The 18,494-nt window shown below is 53.1% G+C and overlaps 1 protein-coding gene across 1 annotated transcript; it reads left to right on the top strand.

Moving 5' to 3' along the window:
* Nucleotides 1–8,567: 8,567 nt before the first annotated feature.
* LOC139807451 (green-sensitive opsin) lies at nucleotides 8,568–13,434 on the top strand. Its single transcript, XM_071768461.1, has 5 exons — nucleotides 8,568–9,191; nucleotides 10,737–10,905; nucleotides 12,194–12,359; nucleotides 12,485–12,724; nucleotides 12,941–13,434. The coding sequence occupies exons 1-5, from the start codon at nucleotides 8,831–8,833 to the stop codon at nucleotides 13,070–13,072; spliced, it is 1,068 nt and encodes a 355-aa protein (XP_071624562.1). The 5' UTR covers nucleotides 8,568–8,830; the 3' UTR covers nucleotides 13,073–13,434.
* The last annotated feature ends 5,060 nt before the right edge of the window (nucleotides 13,435–18,494 follow it).

Here is an 18,494-nt window from a genome sequence, read left to right on the forward strand (position 1 = left end):
GTAGGAGCAAAAAAAGATGTTTTTTTTTTTTCTCCCAGCCCAGGCACGATCTTCCAACTGCTGTCTCTGCATGGTAACAGATTTAGCACTGCTCTCTGGGGCTGCTGAACGTTCCTAATGAATAAAGCACCAGTGGCAAATTTTAATGTGGCTTTGGAAATATTAACGCTAGATAAATATTTGAAGAATCACAGCCTCTAAAACACATGTTCATTTGCAGCATCAATATTTTAAGGGTGCAGACTTCCCCCTCCCCACGCTTCCTTTGGCACCCACTTGAATTTCTCCTCTCTGCTCGGGGGTGTAAATCACCCCCACTCCCAGCTGCACAGCCAGGGCTGGGTGAGAAGCAAGAGCAAGGATTTAACTCCTGCTGACTCCCCAACCCGGGTCACCCTCCTGCTTCCAGCCCCAAATAATGACCTCATAAATTCATGGGGAATTTCTCTCACCCCCTTTCTCTTTCCTCCCACTCTGCCCAGTTCCTTACAGCCAACCCAAAGCCTCTTCTTGCCTCTTCTTCTTGCCAGGGAGCAGCTCAGGCACAGGGAAGGAGCTGAAGGTTTGGATGAGCATCCCAAGCTTCCAGCAGCAGGGATCTCAGTGCAATGCTCTGCAGCTCCAACATCTCCAGGAGAACCCAGAAGGAGCAGCATCTTCCCAGCAGCCTCATCTCCAGCAGGATCCTGATGATTTGCATCTTCAGCAGCTCCTTGGGCTCTGCAAGGAACCTGCAAGAGCTTCCCACAGGCATTTCATAGAATCCTAGAATTGGCTGGGTTGGAAGGGACCTCAGAGCTCATCAAGTCCAACCCTTGCTCCACTCCCCCCGTGGTTCCCAGCCCATGGCACTGAGTGCCACATCCAGGCTCTTTGGAAATATCTCCAGGGATGGAGAATCCACCCCTTCCCTGGGCAGCCCATTCCAATGCCTGATCACCCTCTCCAGAAAGAAATTCTTTCTCATGTCCAACCTAAACCTCCCCTGGCACAACTTGAGACCTCTTGTGCCCTCTTGTCTTGCTGAGAGTTGCCTGGGAAAAGAGCCCAACCCCCTCCCTGGCTCCAACCTCCTTTCAGGGAGTTGGAGAGAGTGATGAGGTCTCCCCTGAGCCTCCTCTTCTCCAGCCTCAACACCCCCAGCTCCCTCAGCCTCTCCTCACAAGATCTGTGCTGGATCCCTTCACCAGCCCAGTTGCCCCATTTAAAGCTTTACAAATAAGGGCTACACCCCATAATGCCAAAGAAACTCTCTGGAAACTCAGTGAGCTGGACACCCCAAGACTGGGGACACCAGGAAATTCTGTCTGCTGCCTGAGGTTCCCCATGGAAAGGTGGAAGGGCAAAAGAAAGAGGAAAGCACAGGGTTCTGGCCACAGCCTGGAGGGATGGGGATTCTCTGCCAGTGGCAGTGGAGACAGAAACCTACTGAAGTGTTCTGTCCCCTAAAAATCATCTTCTATTGGAATTAAATAAATGAAAACATAATAATTAAAAATTTCATTTTTTTCCTATAAACCCCTTAAAAAAATTTATAGACACTTAGGAAAAAAACAAAGCAAAACAAAAAAGATAAAAACACTTCATTGCTTTGTTTTTCTCTATTTTTGGTCACTCCTTTGCCATTCCCTCCCTGATCTGGAACAGGCATAGAGAGAAAGGAGAGGAGGTGAGAAAAGAAGATGGGATGCAGCTCAGCTATTTCCATTTTGGTTTTCAGATCCAAAGCACCAGATTTTCACTTTGGAGGCTCCAGAGTCCCTTTAGGAATGGAAGAAAAATGGAGTTTCATGGAGAGTGAGAGGCTGCTCTTCCTTCCCATCCCTCTGCCTCCACCTGCCAATCCCCATCTGGCTTGAGGCTCTGAGGCAGAGAAATCCCTTTGCATTTCAGAAAATGAGCTCCTTGCCCCCCTCCCAGGGAACTGAGATCAGATTTGAGGAAAGAGCAATTTCCCCTTCACACACACCAGGTACCCTTTTCTTTTTCTTTTCTTATCACCTCCTTTTACCCCCTACCCCCCCTACTCTTCCTGGCTCAAACCACAACTGGTTAAACATGGCAAAAAAAAAAAAAAGAAAAAAAACCCCAAAAGAAGGGCATTCAGCTGTTGCTTTGCTGTCAGAGCAGCAGGAGGGGGATGGATGATGATGATGCTCTTGCTCCCAGCTCAGCCCTGTGCCCCCCATTCCAGCTGAGGTTTGCAGGTGACCCCATCCCAGACCAGAAAGCACTGGTGTGCACTGGGTTTACTGGGCAGGGGAGGTCAGAGAACTCAGGATCCAAGCTCCAGGATTTGTAGGTTTTGTTTCTGGAGAACTGCAGCAGGAAAAGGCAGCCTGTGCCAGCTCCCAAGAGGTTTCCTGATCTGTGGGCTGGATGGTGCTGGTTGCCCAGGATTTAGCAGGGCTTCCATTCTCACCTTCTCATCCCAGAAACCCTTAGCAGTGAACAGGACTTTATCTGCACCAGATTCCTGCTGATTTCTTTCATTTCAGCCTTTCAGGGCACCCATTCACCAAAGAAAAAGGGTCAGGTACAGTCAGGGTGAAAAGGAGACAGCACTCACATTGTTGTCCTCCCAAATTAGGGTTTCTTAGGGGAAAAATGTGGTGATCAGCAAAAACCACAGCAGCACACCCAGCCCAGCTGGGATGTGGGGCCTGGCAAATGACATTAAAAAACTCAGGGAAGAGCAGAATGATCTGCAGAGCCATCTGAGCCTCTCCAGCCAAGTCTGATTCCAGCAGAGGACTCAAATTTGATAAAATGCCCAGTTAATCCATGGATATTTCACTTAGGGGATGAACAGCACCCTCAGTGAAAGCCTCTCCATCACAGATGCTTGAGAGGGCTAAACTGTAAATACTGCAAATCAAGGAGAATAAGTAATAATGAAAGAAGTGGAGAAAAAAAAATAATAAAAAAATCAATAATTTGCCTAGACAATCCTGCCATTGCTTTGCTCCTCTGTGTGGGACATTTCTCCCCTCTCCTGACAACGTGCTCAGGGGGTTGGTGCAGAGATGCAACCACTGCAGGAGGGATGCAGAGGCTGGAGGGAGCAAGAAGTGCAGAGGAAAAGGGTCCTTGGAGGGATGTGGGATACAACCTGGAAGAAAAATGGGTGCAAAGCTCTCCTCTGGCTTCAGCAGCTGCAGGTCAAGCCCCAGCAGCAGAGCCCAGAGCCAGCACCGTTACATAAAGGGATGGGGAGAAGCCTGAGGTGGGCTGGCTGGAAGGAATGAATCCAATTACAGGATGAAGGGCAAAGGGAGAGAAAGGACACGTTTGGGCTGGAGCAAATCCCCTCAACTAAAAGGCTTTGATGTAGGGACAGCAAGAAACGGGCAAAAAAAATGAATTGCAGGACAGGACACCCAAGAGGACCGAGGGCTTCAATATGGGCCATGGGGCAGGGGATGGAGCTTTTCAGCTGGCTGGGTGTGTGGTGACACGAGGGCTGCTCCCTGGGGGACCCAAAGGACCATCAGGATGTGGCTTTTCTGGGAGCTGAGATCCTCTAGGGACATCGGAGCACGGAGCCAGCTCAGCCCAGCACCAGGGAACAGCTCTGCTGGAAGGGGAAAACAAGCAAGCAACCCCCTAATTTCCTCTGCACTCTTTCCCAAAAGATTATAACCCAGCTGGCTGTGTCACAGCAGTCTCCAGGCTGCCACAGAGAAAACCAAAGGCTCTGCGCTAGAAATGGGGGGGGAAAAAAAAAAAAAAAAATTAAATAAATTGACCCAGTTATGACAAAACAAAGCAGCATCCATAAAGCATCGTGGCAGAGGGCTGTGAGCATCCACAATAAGGCCCTCAGGAAGAACAGGGTTCAACTTCAGATGAGATTTACAAATTAAACATAAAAGAGCTGGATTATTTCTGTTTACCCAAACCACCTCTCCTGGCTGCTGGGCCATGGCAGGCACTGCTGGGCACAGAGAATGAAGGTGATGGTGCTGAGCTCTTACATCCCTCAGGAACTGAATGAAAGCTGCTTTTTTTTTTTTTTTTTTTTTTATTTCTGCTTCTCTGGTTTTGCAGCCAAGCACCTGCCACGGATTGAGCAAAGCAGAGCTTGAAGAGGTGGAGAGAGCTCCCTGACTCCCAGCTCTCCCTCTTACCTCCTGCCTGAAATAGCCCCCAAAACCCAGAATAAAATCCAGCAAGGGACTGACAGGAACAAACAGCCTCTTTTTCTCCCTGGCCTTGGCCATCCCCCTCCCCAGGGGCTGCTTTGCTGCCTGGCAGAGTTGCCAAAGCCCCAGTGAAGGTGCTGGGGCTGTGCTGGCTGCTCGCCCCGTGGCCACTGGGACCCTTCTTGTGACAACAGCCCAGGTTTGTCACTCACTTAGAAGTGTTGACAGCACCACACGGAGTGGTGCAGGTTCACAGCTGAGCCAGGATTGCTCAGCTCCTTGGCAAGAAAACAGGTTCCAAAGATTTATATATAATTTTTTTTTTTTTTTTCTCTCTCTCCCCAAGGAAATCCTCCGGTGCTCGCAGGGATGGGACCTGGAGCAGCAGGAGGAGGAAAAGCCTGGGAGGTGACAGGGACCTGCTTGCTGGGGAATGCCATGAAGAGGAGATGATGTTGGCAGTGGTGAAGATTTCACCTTCTGGCTCTGGTGAATCCACCCCCTGTGAGGCTGAGCTGGTGGGGAGAACCTGGAGAAGGAACCAGGATGGAACCAGCATGGAAAACAGCAGCTGGGATTCCTCCTGCCTAAAGCCTGGGGGTGCAAGTCAGGCAGGAGACAGGCTTCTCTTCACCTTTATTTTGGGGGGAAAAAAGCAAGTTCCTGGCACAAAGCTCCTTGCCCTGGCTGGATGTGAAAAAGGAGCAGCAGGCAGGCAGCCCCAGCAGAGGGCACGGCTGGCTCCTGGGAGCTGAATTAATCCCTGCTGGGGGGAAGAATGGGCCAGAGCCCCAAAGTGTAAATACATCTGTGTCCTCCTTCTCCCTGCCACACATTTAAATCTATTTGATCCACTCTAATGGATTGATCTACAAGTTTGTGCACACACATCCTGCTTTGGACGGGGTGCCTGGCAGAGCCTCGTCCATCACCACCTGTCAGCTCCACTCAGCCTCACCTCTGCTGGGAACGAATCCAATTACAGGATAAAAAGGGTTTTCTTCCCCTCCATATGGTCTCTAGAATGCTCTGGCTTTATCTTTCTTTAGCCCCTTTCCTGGTGAGGGAGCTCCCAAGCCTGGCATTAAGGGGCTCAGCGCAGTGCCCAGGGGTGGCTGCAATCTGATAGGGGAAACCAGGGGCTTCCCAGGCCAGCCAGAGGTACCAGGAGCAAGATTTGCACCTTCCTCCTCTCTTCTTCTGCCCACCAGGGTGGGATGAGCCCTGCCAGAGGGGCAGCACGTTCCCAAACCAGCCAAAAACCACAACCAGGAGCTCAGCACCTTTTTACATTCTGTGGTGTCCACAGCCCAGGTTCGTGACCCTGGGCTTTAGTCCATCAGGAGAGTTGAAAACCACATCTTTTTTTTTTTTCTTCCTGACTGATTTATCTTGCATTTCTCTGCCCTTTCTCAAGCATTTCTCATGCCCTGCATGCCCTTGGGTGAGCTGCTCCCCTGCTTTTGCCCAACAGCAGCAGAGCCTTGGGCAGGGGTGGGGAGAGGCCCCTGGAAACCTCTCATCCCCAGCACATCCACATGGTTTGCTCTGCCTGTCCCTCCAGCCCAGTGAACCAAGCCTATCAGCTCCCTGCAAGTTACTTATTTGATTATAATTATCATTTCTTGCAGTAGAGGGGACAGGAAAGCCCAGAGCAGCTCAGGGCTCCGTCACGCAATGTGCTGACAAACAATGAAAAGGAAACAATCTCATCTCCAAGAGCTTAGCAAAGCAGAATTAAAAAAAAAAATAAAAAAATTAAATTAAATAAAAGGGAAGAAAACTCATCCTTTGCTTAAGGAGAAACACAAAGAAAGAAGCAAGTCTCCCATGAAACAGGGCCTGAATTTCTGTTGCCATCTTTGTCAGAGCCAGCATGGAAACCAATTGAGAGCTCCCTGGGCCACAGCCCATGAAGTGCCCCTGCTAAGAGACACCAAATTAAAACCATCACTTTCCATTTCTGTGTCAGAGACACAGAGGGGAACTGAGGTTGCATTCAGGACATGTCCTGGAGGACCCAGCTATCCTCTCTGGTGTCATTTTCTTCTGCTGAGTTTATTTGAGGCCCTGGGCATTGCTCCTGACCTGCAAAGAGCTCTAAATCCATCACCCCCCTGCCAGCACCACCGAGGGGACTGGGGCTCACCTGATCCACAGCCAGCTCCCCAGAAATGGGAAATGCTCTGCTCCAGGTGTAGTTGAAGGTCAGATGAAAGTCTTCTTGGTCAAGTTGTTGGTAAATCCTCTGTCTGAAAGGTTTCTGGGTCCCCTGGATGAAGCCAATGTTGCACCTCAGCTGGAAGAGAGAGCATGGAGGGTTTGCACTGATCTAAAAAACTGAGTTTAAAAACCCCTCTGCCACCCAAAAGAGTCATTTCACCTCTTCTCCCCAGAGCTCTGCCTCATTTGCACAACTCTTTACACTCCAGGAGAAGCTGGGACACTGCCAGAATGTGGCAGAAAGGTTCACAGAGACTGGAGGTGAAAATTACTTTTTGGGAGATGAAAATTAATTTTCCCAGGAGACAACCACAGAAAACCTTGGAGAAGCCCTGGGGTTTCAGGGATGCTTCTGGCCCTGACAGCAAGGTCCAAGTCTTTTGAAAGGGATTCATAGGGAAATCTTTTAGCTGAAAAATGTTGCTTCCTGCCATGGAAGCTGGGAGGGACACGGTGGGATTGAGATGCTCTGCTGGGCACGTTCAGGAGTGTTTGGTTTTCCTTGAACACTCAAGGAATTCTGCATAAAATATGCACAACTTTTGCATGTCCAGAGGTCTGGCCATGGTCTGGAAAAGCATCAGATACCTCCAGGGAAAGCTTTGGGAGAAGGAGGGCTGTGGGACTTCACAACAAACTGTTCCCTTCAGGGAGGACCTTGGGGACAGTCTGGAAAAAACTTTGACTGGGAATTCCACACCTGTGGGACCCACGGGGACCTCTTGTCCAGGCCACCTGAGGCTGCTGTGACCCACTTCTTGTCCCCATGTCCTAGTTCAGCTCAGTGCTTAGAACATCACCCATCCCACCTCCCCCCCCAGAGCCTTCCTGCCCTCCAGCTCCAAGACATTCCAGGCTTGAAGGAGACCTCAATTCCAGCAGGACAGCCTTGACTTTTTCCATCCACCTCCTCTTGGCAGAGGGCAGCTGTGGGGAAGAGCTTAGGGCATTAACAGATCAGGGCCATTAACACCACCACAGGTCAGAGATTAATGGAAGAACTTCCCTAAGACGCCTTAGGCAATTCTCCTGGAGAAGCAGCACCCATGACCCCAAAGGAAAATATGGGAAAAAAGAGCTTGGGATGGAGCATTGGTGCTCCAAGCTGGAACTGACCCCGTTGAGGAGGTTCTGCCAGTCTCATGCATGTTGGAATGGGGATCCCAGATCCCAAAGGGAGTGTTAGGAGACCAGGAGGAGCTTCATTCCTCCTTATTAATTCCTCCTCTTTGCTCTCCAGGCTGGTGTTGGGTTTTCTGCACTGTCCCTGGAGGGATTTCAGGACATCAGCACCCCTGGTGCTTCACCTTCCCCTCCCCAGGAGCTGCTTCTCTAGCAAGGGGTGGCACTTGGTCAGGATGGTTCAGAGCTCTGGATATTATTAATTAATTAATAATTAATTAATCCCTGCAAAGCTGGAGCTCAACTTGGGGTCCCACTTGCTGGCACTGGGAGGAAGCTGGGGTGGGAAACAGGTACCAGGAGCTCCTGGGGGGACAGGGACCCCAGAGCTGGCCCTGCTCCCCCCATCCCTCCTGGAGGGATCCCAGGAGGATCAGCTGAGTGATGGAAATCCTGCAGCTCAGTGAGCAGAGGAGGCAGAAATTCCTAATCCTTTGCACAACCAAGGGTGTAACACAGCCAAGAGACCCAACCCTGAAAATCTTCACCAAAATTGCAGCCTTTGGGATGGGAAGTGGCTTCTCCTCCTGCTTCTGCCCAGCCCTGGTTTTGCTCCATGATGGAATCACCAGGAAGCACCCACATGGAACAGGCAAAGAGACACCCACACCTTGGTCCCATCTTCCTCCCTGGGGCACCCCCAAACACCCCCAAGGTGTCCATCAGCCACCCAGGGACCCCCCAAGGCTGTGTCCCACCCCCCCATCACCCCAAACTCCCCATCTCACCACCACTCCCCTCCTGCCTTTACCCCTTTGCCCCTTTTTCCAAGCACTCCCCACCCCATCCCTTCCTTCTTTCCCCCCCCCCCCCCAACTCCTTAAACAATATTAAATCCTTAATGGCAATTAATACGCTTTAATGCAGGTTTTGGGGCCAACTGGCTGCTTAGAGGGTACTTAAACCATCAGCCCCTCTCAATCCCGTTGCCCTTGTCATACAAAGTTATCTGAGCCCCTAATCCAACCTCCCCCCCTTGAGGAGGCCCAAGGGTATAAAACCTCCCCGGGCACGGGGGCATCTCCAGCCCCCTGGGGCAGCACACCACCTCCCATCCCCTTGCTGCTGGGGATTAATTCCATTCCTTCTAGCATTAATTCCATTTTTTTTTTTTTTTTTTTGAGGAAGGAGGATCTTTTAGTTAGGTATTTCCTTTTTTTTTTTTTCTTTAAACCGAGGTTGAAAAAAAATAAAATAATTAAAAATATCCACACACACACACACACCCCCCCCGAGAAAAAAAAATTTAAAAGCAAAGCAGCTGCCCCAACTTTGGCAGGATGAACGGGACAGAAGGTATCAATTTTTATGTGCCTATGTCCAACAAAACAGGGGTGGTGAGGAGCCCCTTTGAGTACCCCCAGTACTACCTGGCCGAGCCCTGGAAATACCGCCTGGTGTGCTGCTACATCTTCTTCCTCATCTCCACGGGTTTGCCCATCAACCTCCTCACCCTCTTGGTCACCTTCAAACACAAGAAGCTCCGACAACCACTCAACTACATCTTGGTCAACTTGGCAGTGGCCGATCTCTTCATGGCTTGTTTTGGCTTCACCGTCACCTTCTACACAGCCTGGAACGGGTACTTTGTCTTTGGCCCCATCGGTTGTGCCGTGGAAGGCTTCTTTGCCACCCTGGGAGGTAAGGCTTGGGGTTGGGGGGAGGTTGGTTCTTCTTTCTGCAGGGTTTGAGGAGCTCAAGTCCAGCCCAAGACCACAGAGGTTCCCCCGGGAAGCATCTCAGGTGGTTGTGGTGGGGCTGGGCTCAGCGAGCAGGATCCTGAGGGTGGAAGATGGAGAGGTTGAGACTTTTCTTGGGTCTTGGTGCTGAGGAGCATCACAGCACCAGGAGGGATCTTTGTTTGCAGGCTCAAGCCTGGGTTGAGGTTGCACGACCCGTGGAGATCTGCTGGGGGTGAGCCCAAACTCTCCCTGAGTGAAGGGAAAGCATCGTTGCCAAAAAAAAAAAGCTTCTCTTTTTTGGGGGAAAAAAAGGAGGGTTCAGGGGAGAAGGAAGAGCCCTTGGGCCCTGCAGAAAGGGAGAGGAGAGGTGGAGAGGGGTCCCACCTGCTCTGGGGGGGTAGAAGGAAAATGTGGGAGCTCTGAAGGAGCTCAGAGGATGCAGAGCTGGGGCACAGCCCCTTTGCAGCAGCTTTTGTCCCAGTTGCAGAGGATTTGGGTGCCCTTGGAGCTCCCTTGTCTGGTTCTTCAGGGACAGCAGAGCCCCTGCTGCTCCCCTCTGCTGAAAGGAGGGGACAAACCCACACAAACCAAGGAAAAAACATCTTGCACCCCAAGCCCACACAACACCTCGTGATGGATCTGACAAACACTCCCTCAGCCTCGCTCCAGAAATCCAGAACCACTTCAGGTCCTTTTTTTTTTCCTCCCCTAAATGGGCCAAAGTCCTGTGGTGATGCTGCTCTGCAAACCAAGGGATGGATGCTCTAGGAAAGCCCTGAGGAGGATCCTGACCCACACCAAGGTGTCCAGGTCTGGAGATCCCATGGATCTGCACCAATTGTGATGGATGAGCCCCCAGGCACTGTTCCATCTCCTTCTAATGCTTCCATCAAGCAGAGAACACAGAGGAAAGGAGTTTGCTTTCCTGCTCACCAGGAAAGGAGTTTGATGGGAAGCAGGCAGGGTGTAAGCAGGAGGTCTCCAGCAGCTCCCAGCCCAGCGTGGGGTTACAGCTCCCAGCAGGATTACAGAACCCTCCCAACCCCCTGGAGTTTCATTATCCCTTAGGAACACACACACAAACATCCCATCCCTCCCTGCACCCCTCCACCCTGATCCAACACTGCCAGAAGATCCACAGAATCCACATTTTAAGGCATCACCCGGTTGGGATGCATCCGGCACCCCTGCTGGGAATCAGGCAGCTTTGTGCTCAGGTGGAAATCACCCCCTTGGTGTATAAATGATTAAAAAATACCATTACCTTCTCCTCCCTCACCAGTGGCACGGGGGCATCTCCAGCCCCCTTCCAGCTGGGAAATCCCCAGTTTAATCCAGAAGAAAAATATTTTAAAATGAAAGAAACTAAACAAGCCCCCGCTTTCCCTTTGTTGATCTCTGACCCCAGGTCCCTTCCACCACCACCACAAGAGCACAGAGAGAAGATCAGACCCCAGAGGAGCCCTTCCCACCCCCAGCTCTCTCTTTCTCTCCCCTTCCCCAGGCCAGGTTGCCCTCTGGTCCCTGGTTGTCCTGGCCATCGAGCGCTACATCGTGGTCTGCAAGCCCATGGGCAACTTCCGCTTCTCCGCCAGCCACGCCATGATGGGCATCGCCTTCACCTGGGTCATGGCCTTCTCCTGTGCTGCTCCCCCCCTCTTTGGCTGGTCCAGGTGAGTCCAAGGATGCTCAGCAGGGCAGGAGATGTGCTGGTGGTTCAGGTGGGACATTCCCCGGGGCTCCCTGTGGGCAGAGCAGAGCAGACAGAGGGTCCTGGCTGGGACACGTCGTGGCTCGGTGGCCCCTAAGCCACCAGCAGCCACCAGCTCAGCATCCCCAGCTGCAGCAGCACTTTGTGCTCCCTTTATGGCCTGCAGTGAAAGAGGGGCTTGAAGGGGCAGGCTCAGCCCACCCATGAAGAGCTCAGCCCCTTTTCCCCCCCTCTCATCCCCTCCTCTGTCCCGCACCCAGCAGCACAGAACGTTTCAGCCCCCTGCCAAAAAAAGCCCCCAGCAAAACCCAGGGGTGATGCTGCTGGCTGCTGGCACCACACCCCCCCCCCCAAAACCCAGGGGTGATGCTGCTGGCTGCTGGCACCACACCCCCCCCCAAAACCCAGGGGTGATGCTGCTGGCTGCTGGCACCACACCCCCCCCCCAAAACCCAGGGGTGATGCTGCTGGCTGCTGGCACCACACCCCCCCCCAAAACCCAGGGGTGATGCTGCTGGCTGCTGGCACCACACCCCCCCAAAACCCAGGGGTGATGCTGCTGGCACCACTCACTCAGCTCCAGGCAGCTGAATTCCAGGTCTGGCTCCCCACAGCCCTGGCCAGGACCTGGTGCAGCAGGCAGAGGTTCTGAGTGTAAGGGAGGAGTTGGAGGTGATTTCTCTACTGCTGAAGCTCCAGCCCCTCCTGCCATCCCCTGTAGACTCACAGCAAGCCCCTGCCAGCCCTCTGGGAGGTGGTTTTGGGGCAGCAAAGTCCCTTTACCCATCCAGTGGTGATGAGGCACAACCAGCTGGTCCCTTTCCAGCTCTGAATCAGGATCCCAGCTCAGGCAGCTGCTCCTTGACTCCTGAGCAGACCTGAGCTGCATCCTTCTGAGGCAGGATCCCTTCCAAACACGAGCTGTTCAATCCCCCTCCCCAGTCCATGGTGGGGACAAAGCCCTCAAGAGCTTGGCCAGACCAAGGCAGAGCTTTGGGACCTGCTCAGCATCCCTCCAGGTGAGGAGGGAGGGCAGGGGGCTCCTGGCAGGCAAGTGCTCAGCCACCTAGGAAGGAAATAAGGAGCCCAAATAAGACATTTCAGCATGGCTTGGAGAGCCAGGAGCAGAGAAGCCAAGGAGGAGCTCACCCAAACTCTTCCAGCACCCTCCATCCCCAGGGAATTTGGTCCCCAGGTTGAACCCCTCCCCTTATCCCTCTGGTGAAGATCCCAACTTTCCTCCCTGGCAGATACATGCCAGAGGGGATGCAGTGTTCCTGTGGCCCCGACTACTACACCCACAACCCTGACTACCACAACGAGTCCTACGTCCTCTACATGTTTGTCATCCACTTCATCATCCCAGTGGTGGTCATCTTCTTCTCCTACGGGCGCCTCATCTGCAAAGTCCGAGAGGTAACACTGGGAAGGGATGGGCAGGGAGAGAGAGGGGGAAAAGCTGGGCTGGGAGAGGGGAGGTGGGCTGGGGGGAAGCTGCAGGATGCCCCTCAGCATCCCCACCACCCCCCCTCTGCCCTCAGGCAGCTGCCCAGCAGCAGGAATCAGCCACCACCCAGAAGGCTGAGAAGGAGGTGACACGGATGGTGATCCTCATGGTGTTGGGGTTCATGCTGGCCTGGACACCCTATGCTGTGGTGGCATTTTGGATCTTCACCAACAAGGGAGCAGACTTCACTGCCACGCTCATGTCAGTGCCTGCCTTCTTCTCCAAGAGTTCCTCCCTCTACAACCCCATCATCTACGTCCTCATGAACAAACAGGTGAGAGCCCCTCTCTGCTGCACTGCCAGCCCCTACCTTGGCTTCCCAGCACCTCTGGGCTCACCTTGCTCTTTCCCAGCAGCCCTTGAATCTCATCCTGGGGGTTGCAGAAAGCTCGGGGGCTGTGGGTTGGGGGCTCTGGGTCCTCCAGCACATCCCCCCAGTGCCCCCCAGTGCCACCAGTGCCACCCTTCTCCCTTTCTCTCTCCTCTTCAGTTCCGTAACTGCATGATCACCACAATCTGCTGTGGCAAGAACCCCTTTGGGGATGAAGATGTCTCCTCCACCGTGTCCCAGAGCAAGACTGAGGTCTCCTCTGTCTCCTCCAGCCAAGTATCACCTGCATAGAGCACGGACACTTTGAACTGGGGTGACCCACGGAGCTCGGGGACCAAGACAGACAGACAGACACCCAGCACCCACAGCCTCACTTCATGCTCTCACTCCCTCGGCCACCAACACCCTCCCTCCTGTGAGAATTCTCCCTCCTGTGAGAATTTGGCTGTGCACATCCTGCAGTAGCTCCCCCCCCTCCTCCACCAGCCCCCCCAAACCCCTGGGCACCCTCCCTGGGTCACCCCTGCACCCACTCAGCACCCTGAGCTCTTCCACACTCACCCAGCCCCTCGCAGGGGAGCCCAGAGCCCAGGAGCCAGGCAGCTTTTGGGGACCCTCCCCATCTCAGCACCCCCTTTCCCCCCCTCCTATATTCACAGCAGCAGCCAAGGGGGAACCCCCCAGGACTGCCCCACATCTTCCTGGTGACACCTCCTCCCCCTGGGAGCATCCAGGAGCAGCCATCCCTCCTTCCAGACCACAAACACCCCAGGAGCACGAACCCAAGGCCAGGGGGGTCCCGGCTGCCCTTTGCCAGCACCCGAGCCCGGGGGTTGCGGGAGCCCCCGCACCCGGCACAGCCCCCGGCGAGCGATCCCCGGAGTCTTTTAAAATCAACATAACAAAGGGAGGGGACTCAGCTCCCAGCCCCACTCCCTCTACAGCCTCAAGACAACACTGTAGAGATTTTTTTTTCTTTTTTTATCTTTCCTTTTTTTTCTTTTTTTTTTTTTTTTCTTTTTTTATCTTTCCTTTTTTTCCTTTTTTTTCCTCTTTCCTTTTTTTCTTTTTTCTTTTTTTATCTTTCCTTTTTTTTCCTTTTTTCTTTTTCTCTTTTTTTTTCCTTTTTTCTTTTTTCTTTTTTCTTTTTTTTTTCTCTTTCTTTTTTCTTTTTTTTCTCTTTCCTTTTTTTTCCTTTTTTCTTTTTTCTTTTTTTTCTCTTTCCTTTTTTTTTCCTTTTTCTTTTTTTCTTTTTTCCTTGAAACCTTTAAATATTCGCTCACACATTCCGCAGTCTCAATCTTTCTCGATCCTTTCCCTCCCGATTCCAAGGCAGAGAAACCCCGATCTTCCCATCTCTGTCCCTGCCCGCCGGACACACGTGGCCAACCTCAGAGGGTGGGGGCTGGTACCCGAGCACTTTCCTGTACATATTTTATAAATAAATTATATCGGCTCAGCGCAAAGACTTCTGCAGTCGAGAAGTAGGGATTAAAAAATAAAAAAAAAATAATAAAATAAAAAAAGAAATAAACAGAAGCATCACAGAGAAAAACACAGATGCTCAGACCTTGTCCTTTCTCTTGGGCCACTTTGACAAGATGCTGATGTGTCCCCCCCAGGATGCTGCTGGGATGGGGGTGAGCAAGCCTGGAGCTCTTTCAAAAGCCACGGGAAAAGGGGATTTGGGGGTTTGAGCAGCCCAAATGCCAGAGCAGTGACTGAGGTGACAGCCCCATTAACACCGAAACAGCAAAAAGAGACCCAGCTGAGGCAGAGGGCGGGCGGTACCGCTGCCGGTACCACAGCCCTGGCTGCCCAGCCCGGCCCCAGCCGTTATATTTTTTTCCCTGCCTTTAATATTTAAGTATTCCCCACGTAGCCTTAAACAAAGCTTCGGCAGAGAGCTTTTTGCAGGGTTCAAGTTCCCCTCCCCGCGGGGCCCTTCGAGTCAGCGGCGTTAAGGAATTGGCAGAGTCAGGAAAAAAAAAAAAAAAGAAATTGTTCCCTGTGTCAGTGAATTTGTTACCGAGCCGGCTGGGGAGCGAACCTGGGCACGTTCTCTGGCAGGGCTCTCACCCTCCACCACCCTCCCCCTGCCCCTCTCGGGCATTTTTCCTCTTTTTTTATGGTCCAAACCAACCCAAACCGGTGGAAGCCCGAGGCTCAGCCTTAGGATGGGGATGCAGGAGCCAAACCCAGCACCCAAACCTCCAGCACAGCCGTTCCCCGGGGAGGGGGGAGCATGAAAGGTGCTACCCCCAGCCCCCCCGCCCCCCCCGAGCATCCTCCTGCCTCTATCCACCCCCAGCCCCCCCGGCATCCTCCTGCCTCGACCCCCAGCAGAGACCCCCCCCCCCGAGCATCCTCCTTCCTCCACCCCCAGCCCGCTTCCCGGGCATCCTCCTGCCTCTACCCTCAACCCTCCCCCCCCCCCCCCCCGGGCATCCTCCTGCCTCTATCCACCCCCAGTCCCCCCTCGGGCATCCTCCTGCTTCTATCTACCCCCCAGCCCCCTTCCCGGGCACCCTCCTGCCTCTACCCCCAGCCCCCCCTGGGCATCCTCCTGTCTCCACACCCAGACCCCCGGGCATCCTCCTGTCTCGACCTCCAGCATCCCGGGCATCCTCCTGCCTCTATTTACCCCCAGCAGAGCCCCCCCCCGGCATCCTCCTGCCTCGACCCCCAGCAGAGCTCCCCCCCCCCCCCGAGCATCCTCCTTCCTCCACCCCCAGCCCCCTCCCCGGCATCCTCCTGCCTCTATCCACCCCCAGCCCCCCAGGCATCCTCCTGTCTCCACCCTCAGACCCCCCGGGCACCCTCCTGCCTCTATCCACCCCCAGCCCCTCGGGCATCCTCCTCCTGCCTCGACCCTCACCCCCCCGGGCACCCTCCTGCCTCCCCCCCAGCAGCGCTGCCCCTGGATCCCTCCCAGTTGGATCCCGCTGCTGGGGTCACTGCAGCAGCCCTGGCAGTGACACTGAATAATTCATGGCCCTCTCTCCCCGGCTCTCAGGAGTCTCCTTTCCTTTCGCCTGCAAAGCAGCCAGCCCAGCTCCTTCTGGTTTTTTTTTTTTTTTTTTTTTTTTTTTTTTGAAGCAGAGGAGCAGAGGTACCAGGACTTTGTGTTTTTTTGGTTTTTTTTTACAGCGAGTGATTGACCACCCCGTGTGCCAGGGAGGCTCCTTGGCATTGCTCATCTCACCCCTTGCACTTGGGAGTGCTGGAACACAACCACACACCTTGCACAGCCCCAGACTCCCCTGTGGATCCCCACACAGTTTTTTTTTCTGCTTTTAAACCCTGCGGTTACTGCTGAGGGCTCCTCACCTTCTGCTGCCACGCAGCGATGCTGGGAGGATTCTCAGCCATCCAGAAGACCCTGGAGGGGGACAAGAGCAGCTTGTGACCCCTAAAAGGGAGCTCCAGAGAGCTGGGAACCACCTCGGAGTGGGCTGAGGCTTTGCTGTTGGATTTCCCAGGAGCAGCAGAGGGATGGAGCAGTGTCCCAGCCCCCTGGCTCGCTGGGCAGTGGCAGATGTGATGGTGGCAGTGGTGATGCCTTCAGTTTGTCCCCCCCTGAGTCTCAGCACCCTTGCCAGATGTGTCCCTGCCTGCAGCACCCAGCTGCCACACAATCCTGCTGCTTGGAAAAGAACTTCAGGATCACCCAAACCCAATCATCAACCCAACCCTTCCAAGCCCACTGCTTAAACCACATCCCTCAGTCCCTCAGTCCCACATCCCCGTGGCTTTTAAACCCTTCCAGCCGTGGGAGCTCAACCACCTCTCTTGGAGACTTGTCCCAGTGCTTAATAACCCTTTGGATGAAGAATTTTCCTCTCATCTCCAATCTAAACCTCCCCTGGAGCAGCTTGAGGCCTTTTCCTCCTGTTCTATCACGACGGAGAAAAGACCCCAACCCCCCTCAGCCCTTTTCAGGGAGTTGTAGAGACCAAGGTGACCCCCCCTCAGCCTCCTTTTCCCTGGGCTGACCACCCCCAGCTCCCTCAGCCACTCCTCCTAAGACATGTCAGACTCCTAAGACTTGGAAACCTCTGTCTTGCCACCACCCCCCACACCACAGCAGCCCAGTGAACCCCATTTCTGCAACTGGTGGAGGTCAGAAGCCTCCAGCCCAGCCCCAGGGATGCTTTGCAGGGGGAATTCTCCCCAGCAGAACATTTTTACCTCCCTGCTGGAGCCTTCCCAAGGTGGATTTTCCCCGGGCTGAGCAGAGCTGGTGGGTGATGTTCCCAGGTTCAGGAAGTTTGAAGCCATCCTTGATGCAAAGGACAAGTTGCTTTCTTCAGGGCTGAGGCTGCAGACAGGAAAAAAAAGATAAACCCATCCCAGGAGAGCAACCTGCCTCCCTCCAGCCCCTCTCTTTCCCACCTCTCCCTCCACAAATCCCTGCACAAAATTCAAGCCCCAGCTCTGATTGCTCCAAACCCATCCAAAACCTAAAACCTCAGCCATTCACTACCTGAAAAAAAATCTCATTTTCTTTTCTGTCCCCTCCCCCCCGCCTTGTTTTTTGGGGATTGGGGTTTTTTGGGTTTTTTTTTTTGGTTAGGTGAAGTCATAATTCTCTTGCAGCTCCCTGCCAGGCTGTGCTCCCCTCGTTTTTCAAAGCCAGGAGCTTTTAAAGATGTTCCTGATCGATCCAACACTTATTTATATGCGAACAATAGGAGAAGATGGTTAGTTCAGTTATTAAATTTAGAGAGCTGACAAAAGCACTCTCAAGATCTATCACTTAATGGGAGATTAAAAGGGAAGCAGCAGGAGCCTGGACTCCTGACCCAGGGTTTCAGATTGCTGTCTCCCTGTATTTTTACTGCTCAGATGGCAACATAATAAAATGATCCAATTGTGGGGTTTGTCCACAAGGTTTTATCACTAATTGATTTTGTAACAGCTCCTCCTGGCTCCGCTCTGAAGGTTTTGGTACCAAAAGGCATCACCCCATCCAGGGCTGGGGGGCTGCAGGGGAGGGCACAGGGATGAGCTCCAGCTCAGCTCCAGCATCCTCAGCCCAGACAGAGCTGAGCTCACCCCCTGCCCAGCCCCTTCCTCAGCCCAGCTTGGGGATTTTGCTTGTCCCAACCAAACCTGCCAAGGGTTGGGATCTCCTGGGAGGCCGAGGAGGCTGAAGAGCAGAGCAAGATGTGAGCTGTCACCTCCCCAGCAGGCTGGTGGCACTCGTGTCACCCCTCAGCCTCTCTGCTGTCACTGCTGCTGGCGCAAGCAAATTGCTGTTTCCCAGGATTTGGGAAGGCAGAGTCATGATTTCAAGATTCCTCATCTCATTTCCACACAATTAAGCTTTAATCCATCTTCATTAGGTTTCCTTTACTCAAAAGCTCCTCACACGACCAGGACAAGACATCCAGTGACAATTATTTGTTCTACAAAATTTGATGAACTTGAGACAAAGATCAGAGCAGCTTGGGATGTCTGGGAAACACACATTTGGTTAAATATCCCAGGGCAGAAACTCCCTTTTAGGAGCACTTGGACATCCCACACCTTCCCCAGGTGGAAAATCCCCATCACACCAGCCCCAAGGAACTGAGAGATGGCCAAACCCAGCCCCAAGGTCCTACCTTTGGGGGAAAAAAAAAAATAAAATCAAAAATAGTATCACCCAGGAGCTATTTCTTTCCACTTTTCCATAAATACCTTGATATTTTCAGGCACTGCTTGCTTG

This window comes from Heliangelus exortis, chromosome 25 (assembly GCF_036169615.1).
Source record: "Heliangelus exortis chromosome 25, bHelExo1.hap1, whole genome shotgun sequence".
Taxonomy (NCBI): Eukaryota; Metazoa; Chordata; class Aves; order Apodiformes; family Trochilidae; genus Heliangelus; species Heliangelus exortis.

Excerpts from the sequence above, each read along its gene's own strand:
- LOC139807451 (XM_071768461.1), top strand. The coding sequence starts at position 8,831 with ATGAACGGGACAGAAGGTATCAATTTTTATGTGCCTATGTCCAACAAA. Across the intron at positions 10,906-12,193 it reads CCCCTCTTTGGCTGGTCCAG|ATACATGCCAGAGGGGATGC; the intron begins GTGAGTCCAAGG and ends CCTCCCTGGCAG. Across the intron at positions 12,360-12,484 it reads TCATCTGCAAAGTCCGAGAG|GCAGCTGCCCAGCAGCAGGA; the intron begins GTAACACTGGGA and ends CTCTGCCCTCAG.